This window comes from Fusarium oxysporum, chromosome XII (genome assembly GCF_013085055.1).
Source record: "Fusarium oxysporum Fo47 chromosome XII, complete sequence".
NCBI classification, from domain to species: domain Eukaryota; kingdom Fungi; phylum Ascomycota; class Sordariomycetes; order Hypocreales; family Nectriaceae; genus Fusarium; species Fusarium oxysporum.
The window spans coordinates 1,908,409-1,933,034 of record NC_072851.1 but is presented as its reverse complement, the minus strand read 5'-3'; the positions used below and the strand labels follow the sequence as shown (position 1 = coordinate 1,933,034).

Sequence of the window (24,626 nt, the reverse complement as noted above, 5' to 3'; positions counted from 1 at the left end):
ATCATTCTCACTTGCAAGCTATCATTTATATCAGTTTCCAAAGCATTCACTATCAAGTCGTAACACTCAATCTCTCACCTTTTCAATATCAAGATGGCTCCTACAGAACATACCATCTACCGCGCAGGCGATGGCAACGGCGGCTTCTCTCCCTCCTCCGTCAAGCTGCCTGACCTTGGTCCTCACGACATTCTCGTTCGTTTGACTCACAGTGGTGTGTGCCATTCAGATATCGTGTTCTGCCAATTAGGAGCCCCTGTAGCTCTTGGCCACGAGGGAATTGGTATTGTCGAGTCAGTTGGCTCGCTGGTGACACAATTCAAGATCGGTGATCGGGCAGGTGGTGGATTCCACCGCGATGCCTGCGGTCATTGCAAGTATTGCTTGTCAGGACGGGACATCTACTGCTATGAGCGTGTTATCTTCGGAGAAGGTGACTTTGACAATGGTACTTTTGGAACTTACTATATCGGCAAGGAGACATATCTTCACAAGATTCCTGATAGTCTTTCTAGTGAACATGCTGCACCGCTTCAGTGCGCGGGCGCTACTGTCTACGCTGCTATCAAGGCTACAGTGACAGCCGAGAAGCGCGTCGGTATTCTCGGCATCGGTGGCCTTGGCCATCTCGCCATTCAGTATGCGGATAAGATGGGTGCCGATGTTGTTGTCTACAGCACAAGCGCTAGCAAGGAGGCTGAGGCACGACAGCTAGGCGCCAAGGAGTTCCATATCATTGAGAACATGTTTGATACGGCTACGGCGCCGATTGACGTTCTTGTCATATGTGGAACCAAGTATCCTGACTGGGATAAGTAAGTAATTCAGTACGACTGAAAAATGCTTCTGTCGGCTAACGATAATTCTACAGGGTCATGACCAAGGAGTTCCTCGCTAGAGATGGAACCATCGTTCCTCTTGCAGCCCCGGTTCACGGGCCTCTCAGCTTGCCGTAAGTTCAACCATCCACATATACTTATCGATACTGACTATCTTGTAGTGCGGGAGCAATGTTCTTCCAGGGCTACCATGTCTTTTCAAGCCTCGTTGGATCGCGCAATATCCACGACGAGATGCTTGAGTTCTCTGGACGTCATGGTGTTAAGCCCATGGTTCAGATCTTCAAGCACGAGGGTGCGTCAACTATCAAGGAGGTCTTTGAGTTGGTCGAGCAGAACAAGATGAGATATAGGGCTGTTCTAGAGATGCCCAACTAGAATTGTCTTTTCTCCAATAGCCAGTTTCGCTTTTCACTCCTCCAATAAGCTTAAAGTTGTTCCCTCGAAAACCGATCCAGTCTTTCGAAATAATTCCTCCTTGTTTTTTAATAGCCCCATTGCTTTAAGCATTTTATGCCCTTCACTTGCCAATGACTAAATTCAGCCGTGCTCCATGGAGGTGACAGGATGGCGATATGAACGTTGTTTAGCCTATTAATGCCCAAAACAGTTGAAAGAACGCAGCGTTGGGGGCTGAGAACTGCTATTACCATGTATAATCGGGTAGCCGACCCATCAGTATTCGGGCTCCAGTGTTTTGTCCCCAGTCGCTAATGCACGTTGAAATGTACCAGCAAGATCATTGCCAGCAGCGCTCCAATAGGGACCTAGGCCTGTATCTTAGGGCTGATACACCCCACCAGGACTGTCCAGCGTTTTCAGGGTATCGATACGAAAACCCCGACAGGCAATACCAAGCGACGAAGACTATCCAACAGATACCAATTCTTATAGCAATTAGACTCCAGGCTAGACTGTGAGAGAAGCTTGATAACGAGTATGGCCTTATTCTGGTAGGAGGGTGCTGGGGAGAGTACAACCTTGTGTAACAACGTCCGCGGCGCTATCGTAGAGCTAAAGCGAGACGCCGGTGTCTTGAACACGGGAAGCCACGTTTGACCGGAATGTCGCCATACCATATCTTACCCCAAAATCTGACGTGAGATTCTGGCGGTCTAAATAGAATTCTCTTCTTACCCGGGAAATGCAATTAAACTCCGGATATACTGCGATACTGGGATTTGACAAGATATTTGAGTAGAGCATCCATACAGACTGCAACGTCAGAGGAGTTTAGTGAATAAGAAGCCCGTCCTGAATATGGTTATCGGAATCTACATCGCCCCCAGCTGCAAGGCAATGCCGGCGTCCATGCTGCATGCCGGCGTCTTGGTGGAGATGCGGATCAATTAGTCCGATCTGTAATCACTTAGTCAGTGCCACTTCACTAAATGATTGGTGTACCTCTCAGCTGAAAGCAGCGTTTGGTGCTTTGAACTCTCGACGGGCCGTAACGCCGCAGAGACAAGTTTCCCATCTCGATGTCTGGGTGGAATATATCTCCCGCCGATCAGCTTCTCCAATGTGCCATGAAACCTTGCGTCATATCATCTTGTCAGAATATTCTTATTAAGCCATGAGTTCTTCTATCTCTGGAATGGATAGTATTTCTATACTGCCACTTGATGCGGGAGACACGGGGCCGGGGCCCAAAAGGGGACGAAGACCACTTGAGGTACCGGAGGGTGGATCTGTGACCAACGTGAGTACGCCGTGACTTGACATCTCGGCATGATTAGTGATACAACTTTCGAGTATCGAGCGGCCCTCTAACTGGTCTTATTAGCGCCGAAGGATACAGAATCGCATGGCACAGCGCGCATATCGACAGCGTAAGGAGTCTGCCATTGATATCCTGAAGCAGAAGGTTGAAGCGCTGGAGCGGTCGAAGGAACATATGGGGAGGGAGTTTATCAACTTCACTTCTGTTATTCTTGAGCAAGATACTGTCAAGAATAATCCACAGATCATTGAGCATATCAAGCAGTCTACTATAAACTTGCTCTCCAGCGCTCGAGATGTAGATGTTCAAGATGGGGAGCAGAATGACCTTCCCAACGATCCTCCAGTCGACGTCTCACCTGATCTCACGCCTCCAATCCCACAAGCTCAGGTCTTCGACTTTCCAATGATGGATGGTACCGGACAGATGGACTACACCACCAATCCGATCGAACCCATGCTCTCCCAGCAAAGGCCCAATTCCGATTCGACACCCCATTCCTTCGATGCAACATCCTACTTCCAGCCACCCACCACCCAAACACCCTTCTACGACATGACTTACCAACTCCCCGGATCAACATGGGACTCTACACTGCCCAACCCTCGGTCATACGCAAGCCACGAACTAAACTTTGGCCGACGGTACCACAGAGCCTCTCAGGAGGCGGCGTTTCTTCTAGCGTCGATGAGACATGCGCCTCCTGCATGGTATCGCAAGGTCTTTGGCTTCTGCATGCATTTTGAGACGAGGGAGGAGATCAGTAGTCGGCTGGGTGAAGCGCTGCGGAAGTCGAAGGAGACGACGCTTAATAATTGGCGGTTTCCGTTTACTAATATTGGCGGTGCCGGGACATTCTTTCCTGATCAGGGCTATGGTAGTGGTGATCTACCTATTGGGAACAGGTCTTTGGAACACGAAGCGTACAGACCACCCGAGATGTCAGGCTTCTCAATGGGACCCTTCGGACCCTCCATTGAACAGATTAGAGATTTGCGCTTGAATCCCCAGTTACGCATTATCGATCCGGAATATGACGGAGACTTCTTCGATTCAGATGAAATCGAGATTTGTCTCCGCGGCTACGGCGTTACTATTCCATCGGGTAAAGACTTCGTTACAGCTTATATTGACATGAGTATGTTTGAGCGAACATCAGATTCAGAAACGAGCTCTGGACCTACTACACCTCCTGATATGCCAGGTAACGGGAACTTCGTGGAGGAGGATTTAGATAGCGATGAGCCTCCCTCGTTTTCATGTCCCGCTGGTTTGATGGGCATGGCGACGGGAGCGATGCCGCCGCCACCGAAGAGCAAAGGACCTGGGGAGCAATGGAAGACGCCTAGTAGACGGGAGACAAAGGTCAAGATTGATGTTGAGAGACTTATTATGTGTAAGAGAAAGGGTACACATTTACTCAGGTCTGAAAGCTAACTGTTTCTGATAGGTCTTGTCAACTCAACTGTGTGTCTCGGAAGAACACCCGCCGTGCGTCCTATGGACATCCGTAAGTCATTGAAGATGTCCATCCTCCTGGAAGACTAGCATTGGGATACGTCACTGTATTGGTCGCGGTATAAATAGAGATAAGCAACACCAGAATGAGATCTGAAAAGTGAAGTGGAATGACAGCGGTAGCTCAATAAATGTCTCCATATGTCCAATTGGTCTCCCGTGTATCCTATTCAGCTCGGATGAGTAGAGCGATACCGTCCGTTTACTAGCCCTCAAGGAATGTCTCGACATGTTTGACGAAGGTCGGAGCGTACTGGAAGAGAAAGCCGTGGCCACTGTTGGGATAAAGAATGAGCTGGCCATTAGGAACCTTTTGGTAGATAAGATAGCTGTTGGGCGTGGGGATCATATAGTCGTTCTGTCAAAGGATATCTGTTAGTATACGGCCTCGATTGAAAAAGCAGGTAAGGTCACTCACGCTTCCATTTGTGACCAAGACCGGTATCTCGAGACCGGACAACCGCTCATAAGCGCCATCTTCTCCCTTGCTCTTCTCTGGACTCTCTGTAAAGTCGTGACCTTGTGTGACCTGGCCCATAAGTCCCTTACCACCATCTTTATAGCCACTGCTTAGCCAAAGGGAAGCCTCTTCACCACTCGTCGCTGCACTCCGCTCATGAATCCTCGACCACCAAGCCTCAGCAGCAGCATCTCCCTCAACATTCTTAGGGAAGAAAAGTGTCTTGAAGACATTGATGTCAACATCCTTGACACCCGCAACAGAACCAACATCTTTGTTTTGAGAATAAGCAAGATCAGGTCCGTAGCTTGTCCCAGTACCTGCAAGGATCAACTTGCGGACTTTGACTTTGCTGGGATCCGCGTTGAGAGCTATCATCTGAGCGACGTAGCCTCCAATGCTGAAGCCAAGAAGATCAATCTCTGTTTCGCAGATCAGTTCGATAAAGTGAGTCATATCGGCCGCGGACTGTCGGATAGAAGTGGCGACTTCGCCGGTGCTGAGACCAACGCCGGCATAATCGACTGTGATAATGCGGCGGTGCTTTGCGAGGGTGTTGACAATGAGAGGATCCCATTTGTCCATGGTGCCACGGAAGTGTGTCAGCAGGACGAGGGGGATGCCAGGTGCATTGCCGATTTGACGGTATGCAAATGTCACGCCGTTGGGTGACTCGACATATTGTGTCTTGGCGGTTTGCTGAGTTGCCATTTTGATGGAATTTGATAAAGTTGGAGATTAAGTTTCTGGGAGAAGATTGCTTGGTCATTCACTAAAAGGTTACATTTTTGTTGTGTTTATATGCTAGCCTGAAGGGTATTGTTGGTGATATCATTGAGAGTCGGGATGCTTACTCATAGGAGGAGGTAGTACTAATCATGTCAGGTTTGTGCTTATACCAAAGGATTAGTGAGTATTATGACTCTGCTGTATTTACTCACATAACTCGAAATTTTGAACTAATAATCATTTGAACCAAATATGCTTTTCCTTTGTCCTAACTCAAAGGGTCAGCCGATACGGTGCATAAGGATTGTCTTAGTGGAAAGGCACCATAGCGACCAAGGGATGGATAGTAGACACAAGCAGGATATTCTTAGTACCGAAAGAGGCTTACAAGGTCTTGCTACGTACTGAGAAACTACTCAAGACAGTCTCAAATAATTAAAGGGACATGTACAGAATTCCGTCTTATCTTAACCAGCACAACTCTCGACGCAACCTTCTTCACCCATAGCCCGCCCTTACTTTCCTAGTATTACTTTCTTTATCCATTTATTCTTGGCTTCATTACCAGGCAGAACGAAATCATATAGTGATTGACTTGGAGAAATCCCAAGTACCCTCCCTGTATGGTCCGCGAACGCCCATACTAAGCGAGTAGGAACAAGGGACCCTCCAGAACCTTGGCCCGGAGAATCAATGATCATGCTGCGGTAGAATTCATCAGCCTTCATAGCTGACCCTCCTGTCTTGCTGAATTTCCCATAGACGTCCGTATCCATAGAGATCATATCCCGCGCTGGTGCCATGATGAGATAGGTCCGATCTCCCGTTGAGATCTTTCGTATGCCGTTAATGAGCTGCTCCGTGACTTCTTTGCAGGTAACTTCCTTCTACCCATCCGTGCGCGACCGATAGTCCCGAGACGTCGCCTCATAAGCGCGAACGATCGTCTGGATTGGGGTTGTAGACATATTTGTCAACAGCTAGCTCAAGACGGAGGTGTATATGGGACTTCCTTGAAGTTTATCAGAGACTTCACTTTTGACGATTTGATCCAATCACACTAGAGAAGCTACCCATGACCGAGATGAAGTCGGGCAGACTTTGGTGATAGTCATAATTGTCTTTGTAATGAGTGCCATTGTTCAGTAACGCTTAAGCGGCCTTCAAGCTCCCACAAGACCGGAAGTTCAAGCCAGCGTAAAGGATACTGAGGATTTCGCTGAACTTTAAGCGGTAGTCCTCGGTGGCGATCTTGTCCAACTTCTTCTTGACGCCATATTCGACCCCACGGGCCATATCAAGCTTCCGGATGTATGTGTCCTTAACGAGCAGTAAGTCAGTTCTATGGAATCTGATTGGCACATAGGGATTCTAACTATGGACTTTTGGTTCTCGTTGAGAATCATGATGAAGAAGGTGCAAACCGGAAAAGAAAAGGTTAGCAGTAAGCAGGAGATAACAAGACGGGTGAAAGATGAGCGTGCCAGATCAGAAAATAGTCGAACAGCAAGGGCCGCCGGTTTTTATACTCTTTGCCCGCTTGCTCTTCGAGGCTTTACACAATCTTAGATAGTTGGCAAACTTAGGGTCTCCCTGGAGATTGTTAACACCCTAGAAGCGGTATTGCAGCCATGATGTCCGGGACAGCACTTTCAGCCAGCCATTTGAACTGGAACGGGATTTTCAACATGATGAATGAGAGGCATAGGAATCTCAGGCCACCGTATTTGCTAAGTTAGGAATGTTGGCTGTCCAGACTAGCTATAAGTATCTCGTTCAGCCCGCCACAGTTACCGGAATCACATTTTCCGTCAAGCTATCGCGGGAGCATTCAATCTTTCAGCTCGCAGTGGCTGGCGTAAAGTGACTAGTGATGCTCTTCTAGTCAGGTGTAATATGTCTAATGTGATAATGAGAGTGCAATTGCATTAAGTTATCGGCGAGAACAATACAAAAATCCTAAATAGGCCCTAGCGTTCAGCTGGTCACTAGGCGCCCGAGAAGATGCAGCCGGGTGGCGTTGCACGGCCCGCCGAACCCGTTCTGCCGCTTGTCCAAAAGCAGAAGATTTATCTAAATTAAGGCAATTCGTATCATACTATTTCAGAAATTTTCGATAGTTGCTGTGATAGTTCCATGCAGCTCGCCCATGTGATCGATGATATAGACGGGTATTGCACCAAATCTGGACACACGGTCTCAAATGGTCACTTTAGTTAGACCGGAACTACCTGAATAAAGCAAGCCAGGTAGTCTAGAGCGTGAAACCTCAGTCGCAAGTACTATCCGCATTTCGCGCCTTGCCGATGCATTCCATTTATTGTGTGACTAGTATACTTTTAGAAGTCTAGTAAATTCCACGTGCAATTAGGAGTAGTGCTGTGGCTTACCGATCGCATCTTCTAGCTGGCTGAACGTCGCATTTGGCAACTTTAGGGTTTTAGTGATAGGCTATCTCAGCGAGATTTGGAACCACATGCACCTCCTACTGGTCCAATTAGGTTGGTGTTGACAAGGTGCATCATAAGTCTTCCAGGAAAGGAATCTCGTCAGCCTATATTCGGCGATGTATTTCTTGGACTATCACATTTTAGTTGAGACCTGTGGGTTAAGTATGATCTAGAAGCATTAATCCGCGAGACCAACTACATAAGAGAGGCAGGAAATGGCATAAAAAGCGGTATGTTTCCTTTTCTCATTTGGAGACACAATTTTCAATTATCTACTCCTCTCACCATTCTACAAACCTACCATCCAGTTTAACTATCCTTTGCAAAAATGGGCAATGCTATCAGTGCTTTGATCGCCCCGAATGAGGCAGCCGACGAGAACGAGAGGAAGAAGAAAGAGCAGCTGGAGCTGATGATGAAGCTCGCAGATGCACGGCTCGACACATTTCAAGGCGAGCTGGAGAAGATGTTCTTGGACCGTGAGTCAGCGATGAAGACCAGTGTTCCAGGAAAGAGAGCTTTGAGGTTTGAGCGTCATGTCGCCGTCGATGCTGAAAGCACTGTAAGTGCTCTTCCTCATCATTGTCCCTACAGACGGATGATAGCTAATCTTGGAATGTATTACAGCCGGGAAAAGGCGTTGAGGATGCCGTTGACGCTTTCTTTGGTGCTTCGGAGACCGGAACCAAAGGTGTTCTTGATGGTTTCAAGTCTGTGGTCAAGACTGGTCTCTCTGCGATTCTCGGTGACTCCTCCGCTGGAGAAAGCTACGATAAGAAGTTCTTTGTTTGCATGAAACAGTATGTTGACCCTCTTCGTCTTTGGTAACGTTCTGACAGGATTAAACTAGTAATGCCATCATTCGTGTCGACATGTATACATACAAGTATACATTTGGTAGCAAGGGAGTGGTTGACGTTCACAAGAACATCTTGGCCTATATCCTGTGCATCTCTGTTGTTGATCATAGAGATGTAACCCTTGACGAGCTCATCTACCTTGCTTCAGAGTTCGCTGGTGATGGCGATGTTGGCCCGGGCTCTGGATTTGCGCAGTACCTGGAGATGATCATGAAGACCTGGAACGCTCTTAGAGCCATTGATCCTCTGCCCGTCAGTGGAAGGCCGGCTCTGGAGTATCCCGTTAATCTTCAGCTACCTGTCAGGCCTGCCGCTTAGACCTAGCTTTGGCACTCATGTCCTGTGTCTATACTCAGGTAGTGGTTATTAAATTGATCAAGTTTTCTTCGTACGAAGCGAGTAGCCTAACGTATTCTGCTTTAAATCTTAATAAATTTCTTATCAGACTTGTAGGCCGACATATTGGTTTTATAAATCTAAGTTTAGAATTTTTGCAAGCAATTATATACCGCCAATAGAAACCGGCATAGATTCAACGGGGTCCAACCTTGGGTATTCGTCTGTGTGACATTCCGCAATCAGTATTTCTACAGTCATGCTCGGCCTTGTAAGGCGGAAAGAACATGCGTGCCCATGTATAAGTTGCAAATGACGCATATGACAAGATTTAGTATTTAGCCCAAAGCATAAAACGATTTCTATTGTTTATAATTTATCCCTAAACATATACCATATATCTCTATCTCCATAGCAGACTTCAAGCGGCAGCTCTTTCTGGACTATACACAGCATAGCTACAAGCACGGTATTAGAACATAAGAAACTTAAAGATTCCAGCTTATTGCGACTTACTCGATGTAACCAACTTGGTTTACTTCGTAAAACACTGAACGATCATACTTTGTCAACGGCCAGCGATTCTTGATCCGTGCAGGTAGATCGGGATTAGCTGTTTCAACCACTGTCAACCACCAAACACTGCGCCCAAATCTAAGGAATACTTACGGATAAAGTGTCGACCAAAAGCCACGAGGTCATCTGTTCCGCTAGCATGCTTCAACGCCTTCTCGGGCGTATATCCCCCAGCCACGATGAACCGCACACCAGCACGAGTAGCTACCTTCCTTATAGGTGCTAAAGTATCCTCAACTTTCCGTAAATACTCAGGTGTATCTATCGAACCATCTGCTCGAGGCTCGATGGCATGAATGTACGCAATGCGGGGTTGAGCATCAACAATAGCTTGTGTCCAAGGAACGAAGAGTGATAGCGGTTCGGCTTCTCGCATTCCTTGGAAGCGTGTGAATGGTGACACACGGACGCCAACGCGATGGGGTCCGATGGCGTCGCTGACTGCGTTGACTACGCGGAGGGGAAAACGGATGCGATTCTCGATACTGCCGCCGTATTGGTCTGTTCTGTCGTTGCTAGTTGATTGGAGCTACGGTACTGTCAGGCATATTTCACTTCCTAAGTGACAGCAAATACTCACAAACTGATCAATAAGCTACAAGTTGTTTGTCAGCCATGGATTTATCTTTTGGGATATGAATTCTTACGTATCCATTGGCGCCATGAATCTCGATGCCATCGAAACCAGCCTCCATAGCGTTCAAAGCTGCTTGTCGGTAGTATTCCACAAAGTCATCAATATCAGCTTCGCTCATGACAGTGAACTTATCCGGGATTCTTCGCGTGACATCATCGTCCTCGAAGAATGGTTGTGAGCCCGGACTGAGAACAGCGGGGACTAGATCAGGTTCGGCAATACGTCTGATGGTAATGTCGGCGGAGAAAACGACAGTAGGAAGTGGAGACTAGCTTACCCAAGAGCCCAGAGCTGACAGAGGATAAAGGCTCCTTTGGCATGAACTGCATCAGTGACATGCTTCCAAGCCTCGATCTGCTCTTTGGAATAAATCCCTGGTGAAAAAGGTCGCCCAGATGCCTCAAGGGAAATGAAGGTTCCTTCTGTGATCAACAAACCGCCAGCTAGTCGTCAGCCAATTAGTGATAGTTTCTTCAGTGGTGAAGCAACAGTGAAAACGTACGTGTAGCGCGCTGGGAATAATAATCTGCAGCGTAGCTAGCGGGAACCCCAAGAGCATCGGCACGACCACGGGTCAAGGGTGCGAGGACGATCCGATGCTGTAGATCAAGGGCGCCAACCTTGATTGGTTTGAAGAGCTTGGAGGTTTGTGAGGTCATTGTGTTTTAGCGTAAACTTTTTAAGTACGGTTGATTATGTTCTTCAGAGCCTGAACGAAAAAGTGAGAATGCGTTGTAATTTTAATCTTCTTGCAGTGTTTGTTTGAATGGTCTGATCTTGTTCATCTACACTTTCTACATATATATATATATATATACATTGGCCCTGAGTCTCTTTATGCTTCCATTAACAACCGATGAATTACTAACACACCTTGAATTGAACAGGCCATATCTGCTTTTAAATCGCAATATCTCGCGAAGACCGACGGAATGTTCCAATCATACATCAGTTGCCTTTTAGTTATGGGAATAGAGGGTATTTGGTTTACGTGTAAAACCGATAAGACGGGATGGCTCCACATGGTTTCTCGGAGCTGATTACTGATATGCTCAGAAGCATTCAATGCAACATGAACACGGCCATGTTTAGTCACTTTTGATGACTAAAATGAGATTAGACGTTAGATATTCGCTCGTTTCGCAGTTTCATCACTTCGTAATTGCTAATGTTTTGTTGTTTGTTGTCTCGTTTACTGGCTCCCATTGTGAACCACCAGATGTGATGCAGCCATCGACATAATTGGCTGCTCAACAGCTCTCCATAGGTCGATAAGATAGCTTATCTTATCTTATCTTATCGGTGATATTAATGTCCGATTGACATGAAGGCTGAAGGTCACTTGGGCGAGCGATAGAATGAAAGATGATGCAATCTCATTTTATGAATACTGTATGTAAATTAGTAAGACTTCGTATGCTGTTTTCTGATGACACGCAGGTGATTAGTGACCAAACCGTCTCCTGCTTGTGTCCAAATCACTGTTCATTGGTCAGATGTAGCCAAGTGGGGATGGCTAAGGATGGCTAACCCCCATGCTCCGTCCACAATGAGACGAGTACAAGGTCATTACTAAGTTGTCCGCTCGTACAGACTGGGAGGAACAGATCCGTCTAATGAGACGAATCCATTAAGCAATGACGACTCCGACATGGAGTCAACACCGCCGAGTCAATAGTTTCTATAAGAATGCAACACACAGCCCAGATACAACATTTGGCGTGACAATAGATCAAACCCGGATCCTACCATCACAAGTCGCTATCATGACCCCTTCACTCGAACACGTTTTCACAATGAGGATGTATACATCCCCAGACAAAGCCCTTGTCATCCCAGAAGCCAAGGGCAACAACCACCGCATTATCGCCTTCTTGACGCATGGTCACATCAAAGGTAGTGGTCTCGAGGCAGAGCTTCTCCCTGGTGGCGCCGATTGGATCTTGGTATGTCCCTTCTCCATATACCAAACACAAATGCTGACCATTGATCAGCGTGATCCCGACACAAACACCGGGCATCTCGACGTCCGAGTTCAATTCCGATCAAAAGAAGGCCACGGTATTTACATCCACTTCAAGGGCGTTCTACAGATTGATGAAAAATGGATGGAAGTCTTTACTGGGGGCCCGAAGGCTCGAACTCTCGAGTTTGGAGAGAACGAATGGCTGGGATCTCCCATCATTGAAACCAGCCATCCTGAGCTAAAATGGGTAGAGCGCTCCGCCTTTGTCAGTGAGCTGCGTTGGTTCATTGATGATGATGGCTCTATCGCTGTTGAGAATGCTGTTTACAAGGTCAAGCCGAGCAGAGTATGATACTTCAGCAAGATGAACCAGTTAGCTATGGCGTTCTATGTAGAAGTAATTGAAGAAGTTGTATTATGAGACTGATATACTGTAGATAAACTGTCATATGCACTGTTGAAGCTTGGCTTGGGTCCTTCACATACCAGAATCCGCAGCTTTGCACGAAGATCCCGATCACGTAAGCCCTTGACAGGGATATTCACGCGGTATCTCACGGAAAGTCCGATTTTGTAAGCCCTGATACATATTTCAGGGCGAATCTTCATAGCTTGTCAAAGCTTCACAGGGAGAGCTAGTAACGCCATCCTGTTATTAGTGGTCCAGAAACGGGATGCCCCTTTTCTTATGCATGCAATGTTGCGGCGAGGACAGTCAAAGAGCGGCTGATCACCCAACTACCGATGCATTTCGGCCAGAAGCCTTGAGTCCCAGACTCTCTGGAGCTCTCCACGACTCATGCGATATGTCTGAGAGTAAAGATCAAGGCTTAACGCCCCTGTGATGTACCGATTGTATTACAAGGGAGTACAGCTTGCCAAGCTTCTGGAGCCAGGGAACTACCCTTATGTGTTCGGGAAAGAATCCGTTTGTTGCGAGATGGTAATAGAATAAGAAGTCTTCGTCACACAATTTTGGCATCTTCACAAAGACGACGCCGTACAGACATTCACGATCTTCGATCCTGCACTCGAACAGCAAACTGGGGGTCAAACCATCAACGAGGGACCCTCCCCACGCCCATGTAAGCACTATCGAGGTGCTCAGTTGGGTTCACCAAGATCCTGGAAACACCATCTCCCAACCTCAGCACGCTATTGCTGTACCCGATGCACATCGGCAAGATTCTGCCGAAAAGAAACCTGGCACTGCACTGCTATATGTGACAAGGCCTTCGACGCCGATCTGAATTTGATGCAGAGAAGATTATATACCATAATGGGATGGGTTAACGGCCGATTATGGACAGATAGACGAGGCTTCAGCCTGCGATGTAACGCCAGTAGCAATAGTAAGGAGTAATGCGTGTACTATTACTGGTGAGTTTGATCCAACAGATGGTACTCGAATGTGCCGTTTCCAATGGTTGGATATATCATATCAAGGGCATGCTTCCCGACTGCCAAGTAGATGTGTCTGCCCAAAGAGGAGGAATCTCTTGCTGTAGCCCACTATTTTGATCTGCCAAATTTGAAGGACTTGCAGACTCGACTTAGCAAACCATAATATGATGGATGCTGCGATGATAGTTGCAGTTTCGATCAGAATGTCGCTTCTAGGTATGAGTATTGGGTATATAGAAGCTTAACAGTCAAATTGTAAGCATGCGTCAAGGTTGGTCTTGATGGCGAGAAAGATTCAAGAACCCATAGTACTGTATCAATCATCATGTTCATCCAGTGTTAAAACTCAAGGGTCCTACGGCAGGTACAACAAGTCTATATACAGTAGTTTTCGTGCATATTCGGATTCCAGACCACCTGCAGGTCCCTTTGCCCCAGCCTTTCAGCTGCTTATACAACTTCAATGCTACAATTGCCAATTCTTTATCTTGCTTCTCAAGCAACAGCTATTCCAGTTCACCAACCATAGGTTCAGCTTTGTCACGTTTAGCTAAAGTGCCATCTCGCTGCAACATTGATCCTCTTCCCAGAACGACCGCCAAGTACGCTAGTTCTTACGGGTTTTTAGCCCCATCCAAATGCGACAGCTTCCGTCACAGAAGTAAATATAGGATGCCCACCAAGATTCGCCCCCCTCACCTCATTTCAAGGCTTTGCATCAGGGTATATGAGCGTCCGAGAGCAATAGAGGCACTGCATTAGTATCTGAGCGTGCTTAAAGAGCGGGGATGTGACTGATAAGCAACTTCATGAACCGAGTAAGCGCTCCTCACAGCTTGAGGCAAGTCAGTGAGATAAATGATAACGATGATCTTCTCCGTGTAGGGCGGGCCTAGACCGCAGGGCTGACCAAGACAACGAGGTTGCGCGTATGTAAGAGTTCCCGCTTCGACCCAGTCTATTCTCAGAATTTTCGGTGCCACCCCAATCGAACGACATTCCCATCCCGTCCCGGCCGCCTCCCTGTGTTTACTAACCAGAGCCAAGCACCCGTAGTCATCGATATAGCGGCGGGACACTTATAACTGATACACTAACGAACTTAATATAGTCCACGGAAACACATTTTTAAACAAGGTAGGGGAATCTGTTGGCTCTAAAATCCTACTTCAAGCTACGATCCCTCAGATCATCCCGCGTCGCGAGTAATGTCCGGTTATAGGGGTGGGCACACATTGGAAATAAAGCAACCACGAGGCTTTTCACAAGAATTTTCGCATTCTAGTTGTTTTCTTTCACGTCGCTCATTATTGCTTTTCGACAGCGAGACCTCACGCAACGTACAAAGAAGCTCGGGTCGGAGGCAAAGGCGGTCTGCTAATTGGAGTGTTCTGGGCCCAAATAGCAATCAGCATTGCTCTAATTGGCCTTCGGACTTATACATGTTCATTTATTCGAGGGCCTGTTGGGTGGGACGATGTTTGTCTCATTTCGACACTGGTAGGTGCAGTTCGCTTGATGCAAGGGACAGAACTCTAATGTGTAATAGGTCCTCAACACTGGGTTCACCGTCTTTACCACCGTTTCGCAGTTCATGGCATGGGATAGCATTATGGAGATCTCGAAGTACCGCAGTTCACGCATGCGATGCTGTGTATTCTCATCGGACAGGTCTTTGTTGCTCTCGCTACGGGGATGGGCAAGGTGTCTGTCGCCACATTTTTGCTTCGCATTGTTATGAAGCCTTGGTTAGTCCAAATGGGCCAAGTCTATAGTGTGAATGCTGACGAAATATGTTATAGGCATCGATGGTTTCTCTGGTTTTGCACTGTGTCGATGGTGATCATGAGTATTTTCCTTGCTGTCACCGTCTTCGCCCAGTGTACCCCAGCCGAGTCTATCTGGAACCCCGAGCTAGCCGATCAGAGGGTCTGCCATCTTAGCCTGACTGTCGTTGCCATCACGTACTGCTGTTAGTCCAGCCCCGTGTACCTGTTGTTGCGTTCTGACCTTATCTCAAGCTTATGCTGCTGCGATGGACTTTATCCTAGCTGGCTTCCCATTGATTGCCCTCCACGGTCTCAACATGAAGCCCAAAGAACGTCATACCATCTGCTTATCGCTCAGTCTGGGCGTCTTGTGAGTTGATACAACTATCACGCTAATTAGATGAGAGCTGACAAAGGATAGCGCTGGTATTTGTGGAATCTTCAGAACAACTGGATTAACATCTCTGAGCAACTCACAAGATTATCTCTGCAAGTGAGATCATCGCGACAAAGGAAACTTAGGAGCTAACTGATGCGACAATAGACGCTATTTCTTACTCGGCCATCTGGACCGCCAGCGAAGTAACAGCCAAGCATCTTCTGTCTCACCCTCCCAGCCCTGCGCCCGCTTTACAAGAAGATCCGAAACCAGGAATCGAGTTCCGCAGGCTATCAACAACTCCGCCTATCCTCTTGGTTCTCTTAGAGGCAACATGACTGACGACGGGAAGGGGAGCAACCTGACAAAGATCGAAGCAAGCATACTGGCTGGTAAAAACGATAGCGACGAAGCGATTATTCTCCAGGGCTCTACAAAAGGGAATATCGTGAGGACCCAAGAGGTTAGTATCTCTTATAGAGAGACGGGATTGGAAGCGAAAGCTACCTATCGAGAAGGCGTCTAAATTACTTTCTGTGTGAGAGTGCTGTGGTAAAATTCGGAACCCGGTATAATGGTGAAACTCTGAGCAAGCGAGTGGCATTTTCATGGATAGATCAACATTCAATACAACAACAAATGTAAGATATGACACCCATGACTGAGTGTTGTCCCGACTATAATACACTTTGTCTGATTCAACCAATGATTCAATGAGTGAAGAGTCGTATTGCATGACGCGAAAGACATTGAGCCGCGTTTCCCAATCCCATGGTCTAGGTTAGCTTCCTGCGAGTCAGTGTCTCCGTTACCAAAAACTCTAATTATTTCCGTAAAGTTTCTGATTGGCTCATCTGGGAAGCTGAGTAATCATCTCAAAAGACCGGGTTAGTGCTGACGCGCCACCTTGTCTCCATCACCAACGCCCTGTCAGGCTGACTCAATTATCATCCTTATCTCTTTAATAAATCCCAAGAAATGTCTTCAAGTTCAGAGAAAGAGAAATCAACGACGCCAGAAACGGACTCTAGAGTACGGCAATTCCACACTCGCAGTCGAACAGGCTGTTCCAATTGCCGGACCCGCCGGAAACGATGTGACGAGCAGCGACCGCAATGGTATGGTGATCCCGAATCCTTGGCCCCCACTGTAAGCTGGGATCCGTTACTAATATGGGGACATCATAGTTACAATTGTGTCAGGGGTCAAAGGACCTGTGTTTATGCGCCCCCAAAGATTCCGCTTAGGGAGCGAAGGGCGCAGCAGAAGGAGGCTCGTCCGTGGGATCAAATGCCTTGGGAGCTCGAGCAGACTCCAAAGGAGATAGCTTGCTTGAAGAAGACGAATATTCCTCCTCGATTAAGTTGTCTGAATCATGATACAGGGTTTAATAAGTTGGCTGTTGCCATGCCGCTCAAATCTCATGAGTTGTTTCAATACTGTCAGTTGCCATGAACAGCTGTATACTTGTGGACCTGCTGACTCCATTTAGTGTTTGAATCGAGCCGGACACTAAAGACGACACCAAAAACACCTGGTACAGAATAGTTAGTATACCTGTCAATCTCGACATCTGTCGCTCACCAAAGTAGTCTCGCGCGTATGATAGATAACCCATGCGCACTCCGAAGTGCCATCCTCATGGCCGGAATGCATTTCTCCTTCCAATTCGGCGACCTCGCTACATTCGAGTCCACCTTCTTATATCATAAAATTGAGGTCATGCGTGTCATCAATCGTTGGATCGCATCTGGAGACTATAAACTTGAAGCTGCCATTATTAGAGAAATGGCCACCTTGGCTTTCACAGAGGTGAGCTACCCTACTATACACTCCTCTTCAGAATCATTTTACTTACTGAGTCTAAGGCATGTCATGGAGAGCTCGTTGCTGCCGAGACTCACATCAGTGGCATTCTGGCGCTGATTGAAACTGCCCGACCTGATAAAGGTGATCCGACACGTTCTGATTGCTGTTCCACCGACCGAGAACTAGCTAACCGTTATTTCGTCATGTGAGGCGCCATGAAACCATCCATCTCGACGCATCGTCCCTCTTTCTAACGTCTTATCATAGGTCGTATGTCTACATTACGGGCCTCAAGAGTTTACTCAGCGGCATTTGTCGAACTGGCGGCCACGGAAGCAGTCTATATGCTGTACCGGGTCGAAATCTTCTCAAGCTATCACATACATGGCACATGAGCGAAGCCATGGAGAACCTCGGTCTCAAACTCCAAGCCATTCGTCTATTCCCATTCTTCTTCAGCCCACTGCCGCAGGGAGCACGGCTCAATAACGCAGACGGACAAGTTATCATCAACTCTATACGGGATTTTACGGCTGCGCAGGATCATATGTTCAGAGAAACAGGTATAGAAACAGCAGACGGAAAGTTTGAAGGTTTCTGGCGCAGAGGTCCCGCATCAAGGGTACTGGGAGAATATGTCACAGCACATATCGAATCTATTTCCGTACCTGGAAAGAAAGAGGAGAATCCTGATATGACTCCATCATCATTCGTCGGGCCATGGTGCGGATTGACTATCGCCTCTGTCTTCTACATGCAAGATGTTCTCGGGGCGCTGGAGTACGTCGACAAACGCATTCACAAATACGCCGTTACATTACTGGAACACGATGTCGCCAAGGTCCTTACCTCGAAGGACACACCAAAGAACGAGGCGTTTATGCTGTGGCAGGCATTGGTCGGGCTTATAGCCTCCTTGCGCGCCCTCAAAGACAATGAGCAAGACAGAGGATTGTTATCAGCCAGACAGTTCTTTGAGAAGGCTTTGAAGCAGCAATCAACAACTTTGGGTATCGTGACTTGGTCACAAGCAAAGGGGACGCTACGGAGAGTAGCATGGCCAATGGGGACTGCTAGTAGGGAATTCATAGAGGAGCTATGGGAAAAGACTATTATTGGGTTACCTAGAGTTTAATAAGAAAGGGATCAATATATATAAATTAAATATAAAATTATAAAGAATTAAGACTTAATAAAATAAAATAGTATATTTTTATATAAAATCATAAATATAATATTTATAATTAATAAACCATAGTAACCTTGAATATTAACTTTTTATTAATTATTATAATTCTTTTCTTGTCAAAACTCTAAGCAACTCCCTTTAATTAAGAGAGTGGGGCTGTTATGCACTAATCGGAATAGAGAGGCTGAGCTGAGCTGTAAGGCTCTTGTTTCATGCCTTTCTCAGTCTGCCTGTCTGGCATCTTTCACCTTTCCATACCTAACCAAGCCGCGGCCGGGGATATTCTTTAAGCCTGCGACATAGCATTATACTTTCCCTCCACCTGGGCTCGCTTCCGTCCATCGCGAAACTATCAAGGCTACTGGGATTCTCCTCCCTGTTCATAACGTGCTTATTCCCCGCATTTCCGTCTAGCAACCGCGTTAACTAACACCCAAGGAATGATAGCATTCGACTGCACTATACAGGGAAATAAATTATATATGCTGGAGTAATGGAGTTTTACCACCTTTCTACACTCGCCCAAAGCAAGGCTGGGTGCAACAGCCGACTTCACATTCAACACATCCTGGATGCTACCTACCCGCGCGTTGATGAAGCTGGCAATAATTTCTTCGCTGAATATGAGCGACGGGAGAGAGGGGGGGATGTTTTTCTCTGTACACGCCCTGATGTCTCATTTTAGTCAACCCGCGACTCTCGATCAACTCCTCAGCTGCATATGTAAAGATTGCAGCAACGCTCGCAATGTTACCAACTATAAACTGCCGGTGGCGGATCTCACGAATGATCTTCGCCAAGAGCCATTATTTCGTGGTTTCAGAGTGACATGGCAAGCTATACAAACTCTGCAGTCTGATAAGTATCGAGGGTTGAAAATGCCATAAGCCACAGTTGCACAATTAACAAATGTGGTTTCTTGTCTCACCGTATCTCAGAACGCGATGTACCGAGGTAGCTTGAGAACGAAGGGTCTAACGTGATTCCCCATCATGCATCCAGTTCATCCCCTCCTCCACTCATCGCTCGTCTATTGAACCCGTTTCTCACCACCAGGAGCCTCAAATCCTGTGTATTCCTCAGTCGCGCATCCTAGGTCTATTTCTTGAAAGGCGACATAAGAGACTCCGAGGTGGCTGAAGAAGACCCAAAACCTTCTTTTCCTCCACAGCACCAGGATTCGATCCAGCCGTACGATGCCGGGCCCTTTGTGCCACGCGCTCCCCGAGATGACGAAACGTTTGACGCTTCGGAGCAAGGTCTGGGATTCTTTGATGTCTTTTCTCTCATCGTCAATAAGATGATAGGAACTGGCATCTGCACATCCCCAACTGCAGTCTTCCTTCTGACAGGAAACAAGAGTCTTACGCTAGGATTGTTCGCTGTTGGCTTCTTATACTGTTTGATGAGGTTTGTACCATGAGTTGTCCAACTATCAGAAGCCCTGTCGCAAATGGTCATGTAATTGAGTACTATCAAAGGCAAACGCACTAACGGAACTACAGCACTGCCATCTATCTTCAATTTGCAGAGGTCCTCCCGTACAATGGCGGAGAACTGATCTACGTGAGTACTCGTTCCTTTGATACCTCTTGACTTTGGACTGACAGGAGTAGCTTGATGAAGTCACATCTCATGTCAAACCGGAACTTACCAATACCTCGGACTTCTCGTCAACGCATGAGCAGAATGGAGAGGCCCACGACAGCGGCTCAACACCAACCAACGGCTCCACTGAACCCTCTATGGGAAGAAACAATGCACTTTCCAACCCTCTGCAAAACCTCGTTCAGCTGCGTAGGAAGTTGATGGGCGATGGGCTGCTGGCCTACATCATCTACTCCTTGATGTTCATTGTTTTCTTCAACTCTGCAACCAACAGCTTGCAGTTCGGTCGAATGATCCTTATGTGCATCAATGCTCACAAAGCTGACGATAGTACCAAAAAGAGCCGAGCCGATTCTGACGTCAATCAAGACCTTATGCGTTTCATCGGAGTCACGATTCTATCCATCATCTGTCTCGCACAGTTCTTCAGCCCTAGCTGGGGTCGCAAGTTGAACAAGTTCCTTGCTGTGGTTAAGATATGCTTCCTTATCGGCGTGATAATTGTAGCCTTGACTGCACTGTCAAACAACATTGAAAACATTGAAGGAAATGCTGTTCCCCGGGCTCAAGATTGGCTCACGTGGCATGGGTCTCCTTCCAAGGTCCAATTTGCTAAGGCATTACTTGCTGTTCTGTTCAGCTTCGAGGGCTGGGAGAATGCCACTTTTGTGAGTTTGTTTCCTTTGGTCGCGTTTCAATAATATTCCAGGGTCACATACTGCAGTTGATGCTAACTAACGTGTTACCCCGATAGGTCGCTGGAGGGATTCCTCGAAGGAAACATAGAGTCTCACGTGTGGGATTCATCTCCGCTGTTTGCACCGTTGGAGTCCCTTATTTGATAGTTGTGGCTGTAGTAGTCAGTCGCTTCTGCTGCTTGACTAATTCTCAAGATATTGGCTGACTTCACCTAGCTCCATTCGATTCACTACGACGATTTTCCTGAAGGTCATAACCGCAACTACCCCCCTATCGTACGTGATTCAATCTTTCAACTGCTCATCATACTGCTCACTTCTAATCGACTCTCAGCTCTCGGGTAATAATCCCACCTCGAGGCGGACCTGGCCAGTTGTCATCGCCATTTCAGCTTTCGGTAGTCTAAATGCCATCATTTACACTTTTTCAAGAGGTAACATTCTTCTTATTATTCTATCATGCTGCTAACATTTGCCCAGTCAAGCAAGTCATTGGCCAGGCTGAAGTTTTACCATGGTCTCGATATCTGAAACAAGATGACTGCATAAAACGGACCGAAAGAACAAGGGAAGATGACTTTCATTACAGGTCTCCTCAGGGTGGCTTGATAGCTCATTGGCTATTCACTGTCCTCATGATTGCTATCTCAGCTTCAATCAAAAGTACTCTCGAATCTGTTGGGCTTCCGGGCTATATACAGACTTATACCCATTGCTTCATCCTTAGTAGGTGGATAGGATTCTTTTCATCGTACATGCCATGTTAACCTTTTGCGTAGTGGTCCTGGGACTTGGAAGTCTCAATCTCAGATCTCGGCAGAGAGCTCTTAGTGTTTCCGGAGTACCTGCAGAATCCTCCACTGGGATGGGCAGCTTCTTCGGTGTTGTAGTCCTTGTGAGTATCCCAATATATATAATGCTGAATGTCACCATCCTGGTTGTCGTCGCGATTCCTCCATACAGAAGCTCTAATCTCAGTGGAGACGCGTTCCCAGGATGGGGGTTCCCTTTTATTGTCGCAAGCGTATTAGTAGTTGGCACTATTTATTACTTGTTGTTCTTTGGAGCTGCTTGTCGCTCCTACGAGCCTCTAGCAACGAATAACGACAGCGAGGAAGAAGGTTCAGGGTCTCGTGTTTTTAGCGGCATACTGTCACCCAAAAGCCGATGGAATCTTATGCAGTACGGCGGTGTCAAATGCCTGATCATGAAGGACTATTCTTACAAGGACTTTGAGAGAGTCTATCGATTCGGTCGACGGTGGGAAATCGTATATGCTATCAAAGGGGTTGATCGCGAGGTAAGTTTCTTATCTGTTTGCCTAACAAAGCAATATCAAACTCCCTCACAAGGTTACTGACACTTATGTCTACAAAAGAATCCTGGCGAGGCTCCACCACGAGATGGCACAACTTTTACAATGCTCCTTTACTGGGTATTTGGCGGTACTCGACTAAAGAACGATAGAACCCCATGGGCTAGATTTAAACAACGGCTTGATAAGGCTTTTCCTTGGTAGTAATTACATAGGAGCGGTATTATCCATATTTATACGCTCAACTGAGAGATCCGCATACCGCAATATCATGGTAACTGATCGTGCTGAGGGGGGGGAGGGGTCATGAAAAAGCATTACCCTTACTCTGAGCAACAGAATAGACCACAAGCGAAAGGAATGAGTTTGTTATAAATGTTGCCGAGAAAGAAGCCTATAGCTCAATATTTAAGATGCACTAATAAGCGCGGGATTTCATATGCTGCGTCGAACGTTTAGACCTCAGCTGTAGCCTATAGCTGACCTTATGCCATGAAAACTCCCTATCCGCTCTAATATTCCATAGCAGAGATTTCTAAAAGAAATTAGCTATTTATTTTCGAGATATGAGAAGGTTTATTATCTTGTGTAGACTTCCCGTATCTATTATAGATCTTGTGCTAACACTTAGAAGGGTTGCTATTCAAAGCGCCGCAGAGAAGGACTGTCGTAAGCTCACTACGTCAGGTATTAACCTAATGCCTAAGGATCCTCTTGCCTCCCGATGATGCTGAGTATTTGGTTGGGGAAATGCAAGGAACCAAAACCAGCATAGCGACTTTACCAGCCCTGGGTGATGGCCAAGTTGGCATCTGCAGGCGCTGCCCTTTCGCTCTTAGTGCGCTGCACGTTCCGATTCAGCTGTTAACATGCCTATTGATAGCCTAAACCATTTCCTAATTGGGGCCTGGTTGTCTTGGAACCCCGCTTTGATATCCCGCTTTTATGATCGACAGGTGGTAGATCTCTACGCAAAACGCGATCTCAGCGGAAGCAAGAGGTCAAAGCTCTAGGATGAGGCAATAAGAGAGAGTTGATATCAGCCCGTCGTTGAGAACGTGCCGTGCTGTTGATTGATATAGTATTGACATAATATTGACATTTTGCACTAAACGAGACTAGCATATCTCAACTATTGACTACTTGGCACATGATATCTTACTGCATAATCTGATAAGAGCCGAAGAGGCATGGAGTCGAGGGAGTAGAAACCTGGTTGTTGGGGCGATTCCTCCGCCTTCTTCTCTAATCACAATGCATGAAAACCGCTGGATTAACTGATTGGTTTATTCTCGTGATATTGAAATTTCCTCTACATGCACTCCTCAATCGTGGAGCTAAATCTCTTCAATGTCAAGTGCGGGTAACCCCTTGTTGTCATCGTCAAGGATATCCACAATGCTCTTCAGATCACTCTGATCCCTGATCTGCAGCATGGACCCATCAATGGCATTGAAGAAGAAGAATTGGCCACTTCCAACTTCGAAAAGGTAGAGTGCTTCTCCTGTGTAGGGTGCCATTCCATAGTGAGGCCTGACATCTCCGTCAATGCCACGTCCCCGTACCTCATCTTCCATTTGACCACCTTGGCCCCAAAGCATGTCCCCTCCCATATCCTCGTAGGAATTGACCCAGTTCGCTGGGGGCGGGATCTAGAATTTTGCCGGTTAGTCACACTGGGCTGCAAGAAGGGGAAGGTCATGATGTACCCCATTGTCGGTCACCACTACGCCGTCGGAAATTGTGGTGTATTGACTCATGTTGGGCAGCAGGTGTGTGTAAGTTATATGATTGCGGGGAAGTAGAGTGTGATCGTTGAATTGTTGAAGTAGAGATTGTGATGGGGAGGTGATGATCGAGGTACATTTATATACACGGCTCGGGCTGGTGATGTCAGATGTGAATGACTAAGCTTAAAATGGTAGGGCCAGACTGGTACCTAAGGTCAATATTAGTGCACATTGGTGAGAGAATAGATGTTAGTGCTTATATTATCAAGGTGGTCTATCGCACTATTGTTGCTGTTTCACTTTCTATGGCACTTCCCGCCAATAGGAAGCGAACTTCTGATCGCTACCACCGATCACCAGCAAGATGACCAGTGTCTTAGATCCGAAATACCTCAAGTTCTGTGAGGAGAGCTTGATTGATATGTACAATTGAGAAAAGGAAAAGGTCTGAATCTCAAAATAGCACACTTTGATATCCCACTGACATGTTGAGTTAGATATTCGGCTTTTTGTATAACGTCTGTACGACGCACCCAAACGAAACCACTAAGCAAACATAAATCTCTGTCGACAAGCAATTTCTTTTTCTTTGGTTAGTACCCATCCTCCGAAGAAATAAGACGGTACGCTG

At 46.8% G+C, this 24,626-nt stretch overlaps 10 protein-coding genes across 10 annotated transcripts; 7 read left to right on the top strand and 3 right to left on the bottom strand.

Moving 5' to 3' along the window:
• Positions 1 to 93: 93 nt before the first annotated feature.
• On the top strand, positions 94 to 1,217 carry FOBCDRAFT_246196 (chaperonin 10-like protein; the record flags this gene model as incomplete). The annotated part of the gene is made up of 3 exons (XM_031194052.2): positions 94 to 815; positions 872 to 952; positions 1,001 to 1,217. 3 exons carry the CDS (start codon positions 94 to 96, stop codon positions 1,215 to 1,217), a joined length of 1,020 nt encoding a protein of 339 aa, XP_031030673.2.
• Positions 1,218 to 2,099: 882 nt separating this feature from the next.
• FOBCDRAFT_149784 (uncharacterized protein) lies at positions 2,100 to 4,110 on the top strand (the record flags this gene model as incomplete). The annotated part of the gene is made up of 4 exons (XM_031194051.3): positions 2,100 to 2,191; positions 2,421 to 2,541; positions 2,626 to 3,958; positions 4,013 to 4,110. The coding sequence occupies 4 exons, from the start codon at positions 2,100 to 2,102 to the stop codon at positions 4,108 to 4,110; spliced, it is 1,644 nt and encodes a 547-aa protein (XP_031030672.3).
• A 175-nt stretch (positions 4,111 to 4,285) lies between these two features.
• Positions 4,286 to 5,251, bottom strand: FOBCDRAFT_282637 (Alpha/Beta hydrolase protein; the record flags this gene model as incomplete). Its single annotated transcript, XM_031194050.2, has 2 exons — positions 4,286 to 4,438; positions 4,499 to 5,251. The coding sequence occupies 2 exons, from the start codon at positions 5,249 to 5,251 to the stop codon at positions 4,286 to 4,288; spliced, it is 906 nt and encodes a 301-aa protein (XP_031030671.2).
• Positions 5,252 to 7,977: 2,726 nt separating this feature from the next.
• FOBCDRAFT_234680 (uncharacterized protein) lies at positions 7,978 to 8,989 on the top strand. The gene is made up of 3 exons (XM_054707903.2): positions 7,978 to 8,281; positions 8,347 to 8,519; positions 8,570 to 8,989. The coding sequence occupies exons 1-3, from the start codon at positions 8,048 to 8,050 to the stop codon at positions 8,895 to 8,897; spliced, it is 735 nt and encodes a 244-aa protein (XP_054563878.1). The 5' UTR covers positions 7,978 to 8,047; the 3' UTR covers positions 8,898 to 8,989.
• A 347-nt stretch (positions 8,990 to 9,336) lies between these two features.
• On the bottom strand, positions 9,337 to 10,787 carry FOBCDRAFT_282634 (uncharacterized protein; the record flags this gene model as incomplete). The annotated part of the gene is made up of 7 exons (XM_054707902.2): positions 9,337 to 9,373; positions 9,432 to 9,528; positions 9,585 to 10,020; positions 10,072 to 10,086; positions 10,139 to 10,352; positions 10,406 to 10,571; positions 10,631 to 10,787. 7 exons carry the CDS (start codon positions 10,785 to 10,787, stop codon positions 9,337 to 9,339), a joined length of 1,122 nt encoding a protein of 373 aa, XP_054563877.2.
• Positions 10,788 to 11,894: 1,107 nt separating this feature from the next.
• Positions 11,895 to 12,446, top strand: FOBCDRAFT_282633 (uncharacterized protein; the record flags this gene model as incomplete). The annotated part of the gene is made up of 2 exons (XM_031194048.3): positions 11,895 to 12,074; positions 12,123 to 12,446. The coding sequence occupies 2 exons, from the start codon at positions 11,895 to 11,897 to the stop codon at positions 12,444 to 12,446; spliced, it is 504 nt and encodes a 167-aa protein (XP_031030669.3).
• A 4,134-nt stretch (positions 12,447 to 16,580) lies between these two features.
• On the top strand, positions 16,581 to 18,637 carry FOBCDRAFT_234678 (uncharacterized protein). The gene is made up of 6 exons (XM_059609982.1): positions 16,581 to 16,764; positions 16,834 to 17,087; positions 17,139 to 17,193; positions 17,239 to 17,458; positions 17,515 to 17,660; positions 17,723 to 18,637. The coding sequence occupies exons 1-6, from the start codon at positions 16,625 to 16,627 to the stop codon at positions 18,588 to 18,590; spliced, it is 1,683 nt and encodes a 560-aa protein (XP_059466446.1). The 5' UTR covers positions 16,581 to 16,624; the 3' UTR covers positions 18,591 to 18,637.
• Positions 18,638 to 18,902: 265 nt separating this feature from the next.
• On the top strand, positions 18,903 to 19,544 carry FOBCDRAFT_234675 (uncharacterized protein). The gene is made up of 2 exons (XM_059609981.1): positions 18,903 to 19,031; positions 19,092 to 19,544. The coding sequence occupies exon 2, from the start codon at positions 19,217 to 19,219 to the stop codon at positions 19,529 to 19,531; it is 315 nt and encodes a 104-aa protein (XP_059468230.1). The 5' UTR covers positions 18,903 to 19,031; positions 19,092 to 19,216; the 3' UTR covers positions 19,532 to 19,544.
• A 232-nt stretch (positions 19,545 to 19,776) lies between these two features.
• FOBCDRAFT_149940 (uncharacterized protein) lies at positions 19,777 to 22,407 on the top strand (the record flags this gene model as incomplete). The annotated part of the gene is made up of 8 exons (XM_054707899.2): positions 19,777 to 20,054; positions 20,150 to 20,210; positions 20,261 to 20,920; positions 21,167 to 21,226; positions 21,285 to 21,384; positions 21,431 to 21,676; positions 21,730 to 22,250; positions 22,303 to 22,407. Coding segments are annotated over 8 exons (2,031 nt in total), but the record flags the coding sequence as incomplete, so codon positions are not given.
• A 1,131-nt stretch (positions 22,408 to 23,538) lies between these two features.
• On the bottom strand, positions 23,539 to 24,080 carry FOBCDRAFT_325073 (uncharacterized protein). The gene is made up of 2 exons (XM_031194043.3): positions 23,975 to 24,080; positions 23,539 to 23,917 (listed from the first exon to the last, which is right to left on the bottom strand). The coding sequence occupies exons 1-2, from the start codon at positions 24,023 to 24,025 to the stop codon at positions 23,603 to 23,605; spliced, it is 366 nt and encodes a 121-aa protein (XP_031030664.1). The 5' UTR covers positions 24,026 to 24,080; the 3' UTR covers positions 23,539 to 23,602.
• Between the last annotated feature and the right edge of the window lie 546 nt (positions 24,081 to 24,626).